This window comes from Carassius auratus, chromosome 28 (genome assembly GCF_003368295.1).
Source record: "Carassius auratus strain Wakin chromosome 28, ASM336829v1, whole genome shotgun sequence".
NCBI lineage: Eukaryota > Metazoa > Chordata > Actinopteri > Cypriniformes > Cyprinidae > Carassius > Carassius auratus.
Window position 1 is genome coordinate 4,805,455 of NC_039270.1, and position 11,941 is coordinate 4,817,395.

Below are 11,941 nucleotides of genomic sequence, written 5' to 3' on the forward strand. Positions count from 1 at the left end.
CGCATTTCATATTATAAGATATTTACACAACCACTTTTACTCACCTCAAGCATCTTCTTCTTCTTCTTTTAGAGTTTAACTGGCGGTTGGCAAACCAACTTAAGGTGCATTTACCGCCATCTACCAGACAGGAGTGTGGTCGTCGAGAATAGTCAGAGGGAATTATTCACCTATGCGCATACTTATTATATAAATATGTACATATTAAATACGGTAGAACAACCCCGTATTTTTGAGAAACCTCATAACTTGATTTTTAACAGTTTTAGATACACTCACCTCAAGCAATCAACGGAATAGCGTTATTACTCTGCTGCTGTAGTTGCCACCGTTCTGTTTGTTTCAACGCAAACTGCCCCCTGCTGGCTCGGAGGAACATGTCAAAGGCGGGGAAAACAAATAGCCTCGAAGTGTCGCCCCGCCCCATCGTCCAGACTGCACTCTGGGGTTACTTGCTGGAGAGAGAGATGAGGAACTGACAGACTGGTGAGAAACATGCTAATGCTAATTATAACAACCACGCTAACACTCAAAGCTACTTCAGAAGAGAGGAGGGGTGCAGCTGGAGAGAGATGAGGAGACAAACAGATTGTGGTAAACACAACCTCCTCACTCAACAACAGACATGTTATTGCTAATGCTAACAGACAAAGAGTAACAGTTATTATAGAAGAAAGGAATGAAGCTGGAGAGAGAGGAGCTCCGAGACAGGTAAGAGAGAGACACTAACCCCCTCGCACAAAAACAGACATGTTAATGCTAATGCTAACAGACAAAGAGTAACAGCCACTGTTGGGAACGTTACTTTAAAAAAGTAATTAGTTATAGTTACTCCCTACGTGTTCCAAAAAGTAACTGAGTTAGTAACTGAATTACTCTATAATAAAAGTAACTCGTTACCAGGGAAAGTAACTATTTGCGTTACTTTATAAAAAAAAAAGTTGCTACATGTCAGATATTTGTACTTTTTTTTTCACAAGTCAGTTGAAATGAGTAGAACAGACAGGTACATAACTTTAGATATTTATTGCACGTCAACAGACAGCAAGACTTTTATCCTGCACTTCAAGTATTATCTTTGTAAGAAAAGTGTTTTTGGCCACTAGCTTTGTAGATGCGTGTCTCACATTATATGTACACATTACATGCACGTTCTTGCCTTTGACCACAATGAATTTGAAGTAGCGCTTATATCTTCACATTGAAAATGCCAACTTTTCATCGGATTGCTCCTGACTCAACATTTCTGCTGCGAAATCTCTGTGTAGCTGTTGCCAGTGTTGCCAACTTCTTTCCATGGAAAGTAGCTAAACCCTGCCTGAAAAGTCGCTAAATGTCGCTAAATTACGTCATATGCCAATTAGCATATTCATGACGTAAGTGCGTCATATTATCTTGCCCTTTCTATGCTCATGTACTGCGTTTTAAGGCAGGCAAAATTCTCAATAAAAGTTTTTTATTATTATATTTTAATCTTTCTGCTGTCCGACAACGGAATTAATATTATAATGACTGAAACGCGGTCCATTAAGAATACATAACCAGCTCTCAAAGATGTTAATCTCTGCACTAAAATCCTATTCAGGACATTGTGCTGTTGCATGTGTGTGTGTGTGTGTGTGTGTGTGTTTGGCGCTGCTGGCGCGTGTGCCGGCATGTGTGTAAAAACACTGGCTCTGATTGGCTACCATGAAACACATGACTCTGCCTTAGCCAATCACAACCGCTTATCTCGTCATTAACCCACCTCCCCACTCGCTGTATGAGCCAGGGGTGCGTTCGGATTGCAAAGTTTATTAAATCAATGCATAGGAACGCACCGCATTTAACGTTCAGTAACGTTAACGGCGTTGTAACGACGGGAAAAGTAATTAGTTAGATTACCGCGTTACTGAAAATATAAAGTCGCTACCTAACGCCGTTCTTTTAAACGCCGTTATTCCAAACACTGGTAACAGCTACTATAGAAGAAAGGAGTGAAGCTGGAGAGAGGAGCTACCAGAGAAACACACTAACCTCCTCACACAACAACAGACAAGTTAATGCTAATGTTAACGGATAAAGAGTAACAGCTACTATAGAGGAAAGGAGTGAAGCTGGAGAGAGGAGCTACCAGAGAAACACACTAACCTCCTCACACAACAACAGACAAGTTGATGCTAATGCTAACAGACAAAGAGTAACAGTTATTATAGAAGAAAGGAGTGAAGCTGGAGAGAGATTAGGAGCTGCCAGACAGGTAAGAGAGAGACACTAACCTCCTCGCACAAAAACAGACATTATAATGCTAATGCTAACAAACATGCTAACAGACAAAGAGTAACAGCTACTATAGAGGAGAGAAGAGAAGCTGGAGAGAGGAGCTGCCAGAGAAACACACTAACCTCCTCACAGGACAACAGACATGTTAATGCTAATGCTAAAAAAGAGTAACATCTACTATAGAGAGGAGTGAAACTGGAAAGGAGCTGCTAGAGAAACACACTAACCTCTTCACACAACAACAGACATGTCAATGCTAATGCTAACATACAAAGAGTAAAAGCTACTGTAGAGAGGAGTGAAGCTGGAAAGAAGCTGCTAGAGAAACACACTAACCTCTTCACACAACAACTGGCAAATGCTAATGCTAACAGACAGTAACAGCTCTTATAGAGGAAGGGAATGTTCTTTTACAAGAGATTCCCACTGAAACATTTCCTTGGATCAGTCTACTTGTAGTCTGCATCCTTTTATCAATCATGTATCTTAATCCATTTCCAAAATGAAGTTAATGTCACTAGATTCTTAAATTATATTGCATCATGCCTCAATTTTGGAAAATCTGTTTTATCTCGTGCAATAGAGATTCAGCTCTGAAAAATAATAATCTACAGTAAATACTACAGTATGGTTCAAAAACACGTGTTGCTGTAATTCTACAGCTGTGGTAAACATTACTTAACTTAATACTGTAGATCTTATAAGACTTTAGGGTATATTAAACTAGAATACACTACAGTTTACTGAAGTAAAAAATGAAGTATAGGTACTACAGTCTTTATTACACTTAATCAGTTTACTATAGTTAATACCTACATTATGCAATAGCATTCTTTAATAAAGTGTTGTAAACATTACAATACAGTTGTGCTCATAAGTTTACATACCACTTGCATAATGTGCATAATTTTAATAACTGAAATAATTTATATGATAAAAGGAATCATGAAAATCGCATGTTATTTTTTAAAAATAAATAAATAAGCTATTTCATATAACAGATGTTTACATATGCTCAGTGTCCTCGGTGTGATAATATTAATCTCAAAATCATACAGTTACTTTTGGAAAAGGTTCAAATATATAATAAAAAATAATTTCTACATTAGATTTAGTACTATCTTATCAATGATGACTAGTTTCCAAGTTGATGTCCACATGGCAGAAATGTACAGTAGAGTAAAGTCATGGTTAAACGTACTATAAACACTATTTACAGCAATAAACTTAAACTGCAACCAGACTTACAAAGTTAACCAATTTTTATTGTATTCTGGCATCCTCTGAGGGGTTCGCATCATCTCTTCTCAGGTGCTCGTCATCTCAGGTCTTTGTATAGGCAGTAAATTAAAGCCTGTGTATTTCCTAGTTACCTAAGAATGTCAATCCTGTGGCAGAAACAGAAGCAAATAGAGACAAAATTTGTCAAAATCATTTTTTTGCTTGACGTATTCAGCAGCTGTGTTCAACCCAAGCAAAAGAATGATGATGTGTAATTGATCAGATATACATAACTGCAGTACAGGGTCATCAAATATTAAAGATTTAAACGGAGAGAGTCAGAACCAACACCGACCAAATTGTTAACTGGGTGGAGACAAAAATGGTACCTACTAACCTTAATACACACTAATCGACAGAAGAAATTTAACCTTTAATGGAAAACCCCCACTTGAGCCGTGTGCAGGTGTACAAAAGTACCTACAAAGGTGCCAGGAGATTGGGAGGTCATCAAGAACAAGCTGAATTTCCTTTTTATAAATGCCCTATGGTAAGGGTTTACTTTTATTGGACCTTAGGGAGTGTGGTAGAGGAACTAAATGAATAACTGCCTTAACTTAAAAAATAACACGCAATTTTCATGATCCCTTTTATTTGTTTCAATCATTAACATTTTTCACATTGTGCAAGGGGTATGTAAACTTATGAGCACAACTGCATATACAACATATTCCAATATTCTTTAGTTTACATATGGGAATAAATATATAATGAGAAAAAAACTGATTCTGTATTAAGTTGTAATATCATTTTGATTTTCAAAGTTGTTCATGTTATAGTTTTTGGGTCCAAACTGAGGTTTGTTTGCGTCATCAAACCAGCAGCTGTGTACTCCGTTGCTTATTAACAATGGTGGAGGGGGGCAAAAAACAGCGCTGCTCTCCTCAAAGTTTTATTTTGAACTGTTGGTTGTGTTTTCAAAGCTTTGTAACATAAGGCACTTGTGTCTATCTGCCATGAATATACTGCAAATGCTCTAAATAAATGCAGAAGGCCAGAAGAAATTAGACATACATCTCTCTGCCTGAAGTGGGTCAGCCACACTCATGAGTAAATGAGTGAGTTAAATGCACAATCAAGCACACATTTTTATTAAATAATACACCATTAATAACAATTCAACTTCAACAATTTGGTACGTTTACATTTATTTCAGCAACAAACCGTTCCATAGTTCACTTGAACTGTACCCCAGACCATCTTTTTTAAGCAGACTTAGATACAGTTTGTGGGTGCACAACTAAGTTCACTAGAACAGCATTCACATCATCAAAATATAACATTTTGATTGACATCAGTCAAACCTGAGTGTCCACCAAAAGTGCTAGTGTAAAAGCACACTTACATATTTTAATCATTCAATTTAATTTTACAATTGTTGGAAAATCTTCCAAAAAATCTTGCATAAGCAATGTATCTATAAAAGCATTTAGAAAATTTGTGTTGTCTTTTTTTTTTTTTAGCAAACCTATCTAAATGACTTGTATGCAATGTTTATGTACATAGTCTTTAATGATTAATGATTTAATTAAAACAACTTTTTTTGGATTCTCAGATTGGAAACATGCTGCTGATCAAAGTTAGTTATCAGAACTGCAAGAAATTTATCAGGCTTCAGGATGGATTCATTTTTGAAGACTTTGTTGATGAAGGTGGGTTTTTTGTTGTTATTTTTTTTTTTTTTACCTCATTGGTTTGTTGTTTCTTTTTCATACATGAAATGCTGTCTATGTTTAGTCCACTATAGGTTTGGCTTACCACCTGAGACAAGTTTTCATATTTATGATGACACTGAAACTGAGATAGATGAGGACATTTTACAAGATGTGCTCAATGCGAGACCTGATACATCGCTCATTATTGTTAAAAGAGAGAATGAAGGTACAGTGTGGCATTGCATTCCTGTTGTGTAACAAATACACTATTCATGTTTTAATTAGCTTTTGTGTTTCAGAAATGTTTTCAGATGCAACAAGCAGCTCTTGGACTGACATTTTGTCACTTAATCATTCATCATATGAACTTGACCAAATGACAGAACACGTTTACAAGAAATCTAAGACAAATGATGCAGAAGCTGAGGCAAAAGAGGTTACTTGTACATTTAAATTAAAAATTTTTTTTTTATTACAATAAGTTAGTACAATTTTGATATATAATGTGTTGTTGTTTCTTTTCTTTGTGTTTTTGAAGATGGTCCGTAGTGCCCTAAAGCAGACAAGTGGCGGAGATGCTGTCCTTGCTGAATACAGTTCCAAAAATACACTTTCAAGTGAAATGAGACGACTCCTAGTCAACATTTTGGTTGGACATATGGTGGAAATGCATGGGTAAAACTGCTTTTATTTGCTCTTAAATACTCATAGGCATGACAGCTTAACACAAAAATTACAAAGTGAAGCCAGCATCACAATAGAGTTAGCTTCTGATAGAATGAAGCAAGTCGCTCCCAGGCACACAGGAAATATGGCAAAGGGAAGAGGCGTTACAGTCATACCCCAAGGTGTTCCCTTTCGAGGGGACTTGTGTTATGTTGTATTATAAAACTTTATGGAACAAAATACCCACTACAACATAATGACAAAATATCTGTCCTAATGCAACCCTCTACGGACATCTTGGCAATTGAATCTCCATTGGCTAGTACATTTTTTAGTTTACTAAAATTAAAACTACTGCCCTTTCAATTTTTTTCAACCAAAGTACTCGATTTATGTAAAGTAAAATAGTTAACTTTTTTTATAATTCTACTTTATAACTACCAGATAACAATAGATCTAACCGTCTCATCTTCACCAGGATGAAAAAAAGGGTTTTAAAGTTTGTTGTTTTGCAGACCATCACAGTTATATATGACATGAGAATAAGGCCTGAAGTTAGGAAAAACATTTTAAGGAAAATATAATTATATTCCCATAATTATTTTTTCCTTGTCAAACCTGTCTATGGTTTAAAAACACATCTGGTTAAATGCCCCCAGAGGTCATCACTTCCACCTTTTGATAATTACTGCAGTTAACATCTCTGACCATCACATCCTTTATTTTTCCCCCCAGATGTAATCTATCTAATGTTATGTTGTTGAACAAAAATATTTGGACTTTATTTAAAAAAATTGACCTTAAATTAGCACTAGCAAGCTTATTAGCTAGACACATAGCATTAGCTAACAATATTTACTTATTTCCAGTATGGTTATGAATAAACATTCATATCTGTCTACTCGGCTAGTTAATTCAAACAATATAAAAATGTGTACTGTTGATAATATAAAAACAGACGTCACATAGGGGTAAATGCGTAGTTTAATAAAATGCGGCAGCAGGGAATTTGAATGTGCATGAGTTATTTTATTTAATCTGTTTTAATTTAATGTTTCTTACTTTTTCTTTTTTACCTAAAGCATAAAGACACTGATTGAAGAGTCTGTATTGTCTGCATTCAAGCATTTCAGTGGGCTTAAATAGATTACATTTTACATCAGATTAAGGTCACAATCAACTGACCTTAATATCATTTTCAGTTACAAAAATGAATCTTATATTTCGACATTAATAACTAAGCAGTACCAGACGAGCACGCTCACCGTTCTCACTTGTGTATTCAGTTCACTGGAGACTCACACTAAAGCCGTGTTTCCACCGCAGGAACTTTACCCAGGAACTAGGGACTCTGGCCCGGTACTTGGTGTGTTTCCACCCCAGGAACCAGGAACTAAATAAAGTTCCGGGTAAAAAAATGGTAGTACTTTTTTAAAGTTCAGGAACTTTCGGGGGCAGGACTTTGGCGCTAAACATCCTGATTGGTTGAGTTCACGCAGCATTGGTTGAGTTCAACCACCATTTATTCGGATCAACATTTTCAAAATATTACTGTTATTGTGTCATGAAATGTAATTTTAAAAGTATTTCAGGTGAGAATGTAGTTGTTTAAAATTCAAATCTGATGTTTATTTATATAGACAGCGCCTATTTAAAAATGTGTTTCGCCGATCTCAGAGACGGTAAGCTCCACTCGATCAGCGGGAGCTCAGTCCTCATGTATCCGCAGAGAAGCAGCCTCAGCTTGGATAGACCATCTGATATGTGCCGCTGGCTCTGATGTCTCTTTAGTGGTTAAACATAACATAATTCAGCTGCGGGGTAAATCGAACAGGTTTTCTCTGGTCTGTATTCAATTTATCTATGTTAAAATGAAAATAAAAAAGGCAAATTTATATAATATTTCGTTTCATTGTAATGGCTGCATATACACATATCTCTGAACTAAGTTCATTTCTGCAGCTGTTATGCTTAAATGAAAACGAAAGGAGGCAGTGGTATTTGATATCCTATTTTGTTTTATTGTAAATATACAGTAGGGAAAATTGCAGTAGCCAAGACGAGCTTATATATATATATATATATATATATATATATATATATATATATATATATATATATATATATATATTAAAAGGTTCATTGAAAAGAATCGGTTAGTCAATGAATCATATATTGTTTGTTTATGTTTGTAAAATGGTACTGCTTTTTAGATATCTGAAAGTACACTCTTAACATCAGTCAGTCAAGCATTATAATATGATATTATGGTAATCAGGTATTATTTAATGACAGAACTTTATTCATTAGAATTAAAATTAGGTATCCATGTATAAATGCTTAGACATTGTAACTGAATTTAGGACTGATAGAGTTGCTTTTTTGGTCATTTAGTGTTTCTGTAAAAAAAAAAAAAAAAGAAGGCGAAAAAACTTAATACTGATAAAATGATTATGATGATAATAATAATATTAATTTTCCACTAATAAGAACAGTAAAAAAAAAAAAAAAAGGCAAAATAGGGGCAATAATATGTGAGCACCAGCCAGTAAGATTGCCATTTGTGCATTAGTTTTTCTTTATTTATTTATATATTTTTGTTTAATTAGTTTATTTGTCAGCGACAATGAAATGCTAATTTCCATCTGCAGTCCCAGGCAGTTACACACAATATTAAAGCATAGTCAAAAACATTTACTTCAGTATTACATTTGTTAAACCTTAAGTGTTCTGATGCTGACACAGCTGGTTATCGAGGATGTATTTCTTTATGTTTCGAGAGAAATTATTCAGATAACTTTAGACTGAGTTGATTCCATTGTTTAATGGTTTAAAATGAAAAGGCTGTCTGTGCAAAGGTAGAGGATCTCTTCGGGATAGCACAATTTCTGTGAGCAGTGGAGCGGGATGTTCGGTCCATTTATTCAGAATAAAGTTTTATGATTATTTGTTTGTGAAAGTGCAAGGGTTAATGCTAGGCCAAACCGGTATTGGTATGCTTTGCCCCCGAGAGCGAACATCAGGAACTTCCTGTCTGGCAGAAAGGAAGTTCCGGAAATAAACATCCTTTTGATCTATAGTGAGAAACCAGTCCTCTGGCTTGATATGACTTTCCAAATTGTTTTTGCCATTTGTATACCGGCTGGCATGTTTGGTTTGTACAAGTGATTGTTGCGTTTTTGCTTATGTATAATTTATGTCTTGGCTTTTAAGGAGAATTCCTTCAAGGAACCAGAAGGAGAAGTATGCTCTAGGTGTTGTGACACTTTTCCCATCACTTAAGGATCCATTTTCAAAAAAAGGCCATGTGAGTATCCTTAACTTGTGTATTGTATATTGTAGCTGTCTAGATTGTCCCTGTGAATAATGAACCTTGTAATGATTTTGCGAAATGCCTTAGGAACATTTTTATGATGCAGACAGTGGGACTGGATACATTGCATGGCGACTTAAGACTGTTCAGAGGAACGCCAAGAAGCGCAATAAGCCTAGCATCTCCAAAAGAAGTGAGACTGTTTTGAGTGGACCTTCTAGGAACAGATGTTCCAGCTCTGAGAAGCAGGATGAGGATACATTAAGAGAGGCAATTGCCTTTCTTACCCATTCCACAAATGAATCACAAATCATACTCAAAATGAGGGAGACTTTTCACTATAGGCATAGGCTTGTTCATGACCCAAACAAGACAGCAGACGTTCTGAAGACCTTTCCTTCATTTCTAAACACAAAGGGACTTGTAAGTTTGGATATTCAAACAGATTATTCAAAGAATAATAAGCAACATTATGAATTCTTATTTATTGTTTTTATTATTATTAAAGGTGAATCAAGACTTCTCACTACTCTTCAGTCCTGAAACATCGTCAAAGTTGCTTGAAATGTGGGATACCACTTTTAAGCCAAAAATCATTGAAGAAGCAATTGGCTTAACTTCAACTGCTGTTGTGCGCTCACTTCTTCTGTCAGCAAATAACCAGCGAGATAGTGAACATTGTCCTGGTAAGATGTTATTTTCTCAACTTCATTTATTTGTGTATTCCTTTAAATTGTAAGTAGCCACAAAGCATAAGTGATGCCTTCACAAAAACATTATATGGATAAAGTATTTGTCAATTATATCTGAATTTTAGATTGGGACAGTGACATGGCAACATTGCTTTTGCTGCTCCATCTACTTCCACCAACACCTGGAAAGAAGGTCTCAAAAATCAGTGCATCAGATGCCATAAACAGGCTTGTGGTTTATCAGAAGGTAATAAGACTAAGAATGTGACTGCTTTAAATCTTCCTGAATTTACTAAGTTTTTCTTTTTTCATTATTATGTGACTGCATCTTGTAGAATGTTTTTCATCTGTCTATTTGTAGTCTCGTACCAGCCTTGAACAACATCTTCAGCAACGAGAAGGAAGACACCCATACCTCCTTGCTGTTGGCAGGAACCGCAACCAGATTGAGCAATTCTACATAGCTCTGGATAAGAACCTCATACCCTGTCAGACGAATACTTCTCTTGGTGCATTTGATGAGCTATTTAAAGCACACTTTGTTTTTAATTTAGCGTATGATGAGGCACTCCTTCATTTTTACACTTTCATTCAGACAACAATCTACATGGTTGATGTAGGGAAAACCAAGGAGTCACCAAGAGTTAAGGAGCTGAGAGCAAAATTACTGAATTAGCCATATATTTTTTAAATGCTAAATAATATTTTGTGCAACAGGTAGCAACAGTTTGGGTCTGAAATATAATCAAACTTTCTGTCTTGTTAAGAATACCCTGTTATTTTTTGGTGATGTGGTGCCACAAGACAACAGAAACTGGAATTTGTTGCGAAAAATCAACGTTGTCTTTTCTCCAGGGATCTCTGATGGACTGTATCTCTTAGATATAAGAGCACCACCAGCTTTTTTTCAACATGAAAAAACCTTAACACCATTTCATGGTCCAAAACAAAAGTTTTTTAAAAATGTTAATGAGTCAAACTGACAGAGTGGACATTGGATTTTTTCTAGAAATTGGGTAATTTTACCAAGTTTCTTGCCAAGAAACATTCAATGTCCACTGTATGTCAGTTTGACTTATTAACAAATAACACAAAGAATATGGGCCAATGTGTTAAATACTGAAAGTCAAGATGGTGGTAAAAAATTGTGATCACTTAAAATTCCTGTGTATACAAATATATGTCCCATTAATTAGGTTAGAATCGTTTCCATTGAATACAAAGTTGGGCTAATTGTTTATAAAGAGTAAAAGAATGAAATTTCCGTATTGTCCAAAATTTATTGCTGAGTGTATATTATATGTTCTTGTTCAGCTTGTGTCTGATTTCAGTGAACCCCACCATGTCTCTATAGTAGGCAGCTGTGAGGACTATTGAAAATTATGCAATGGTTAGCCATCCTAGATGTATATGACCTTCAGACAAACACAATCAGAGTTTATATATATTTTAGGAGTGGCACGGTTCAACTTTTTCACGGTTCGGTTTGTTTCATGGTTTTAGAGTCACAGTTTTCGGTACAGTTGTGTTATGTTTATAGAAAAATACTTTCTTATAAAAAATAAGAAGAATATTCTATCCAACTACAAACAACAACACAAATAAATACATTAGAGTAAAGATACAAACAATAAACAGTGATTTTCCATTTGTTTTTTGTTGTTGTTTTTTTTTGGCAGGTCTAGCATAAGTTTTTAGGTAGGCATACAGAAATAGAATAAAGTAATCAAATGTTAAACAGCATTGCATATTGGACTATATAAACTAAAGATAATTCTTTATTAAAGTTTCTAAAGCTTTTTAATCAAGAGCAGTGAGTGATTTCTTTGTTGTTGCTGTTCGATTAATTTAAAAACTGTCGAGAGAAGGCACTGATACAGTGGCCTGCGTTCAGCCGGCTATGTCTGCTGTAGGATACTTTCCAGAACGGGCATTTTGTGTGAATTTGTCCGTTTTAACACAATACTTAAGAGAGAGCTTATATTTTTTTGCGCGTTTTGAGGCGCGAGTTTGTGCGGAGCACAAATGTTCTCACTGTGTGCGAGCTCGCATCCTAGCTGGCTCTTTAATGT

The 11,941-nt window shown here is 35.5% G+C and overlaps 1 protein-coding gene across 4 annotated transcripts; it reads left to right on the forward strand.

Annotated features, from left to right (window-relative positions):
• The first annotated feature begins 404 nt into the window (after positions 1-404).
• On the forward strand, positions 405-11,523 carry LOC113047449 (uncharacterized). Of its 4 annotated transcripts, none has more exons than XM_026208824.1 (10): positions 405-711; positions 5,099-5,195; positions 5,281-5,424; positions 5,498-5,634; positions 5,737-5,873; positions 9,078-9,171; positions 9,265-9,600; positions 9,686-9,863; positions 9,995-10,116; positions 10,231-11,523. In XM_026208824.1, the coding sequence occupies exons 2-10, from the start codon at positions 5,108-5,110 to the stop codon at positions 10,543-10,545; spliced, it is 1,551 nt and encodes a 516-aa protein (XP_026064609.1). In that variant the 5' UTR covers positions 405-711; positions 5,099-5,107; the 3' UTR covers positions 10,546-11,523. The 4 variants fall into 4 exon arrangements, with proteins under 4 accessions (XP_026064609.1, XP_026064610.1, XP_026064611.1 ...); XM_026208825.1 differs by having other exon boundaries at positions 405-594; XM_026208826.1 differs by having other exon boundaries at positions 435-486.
• The last annotated feature ends 418 nt before the right edge of the window (positions 11,524-11,941 follow it).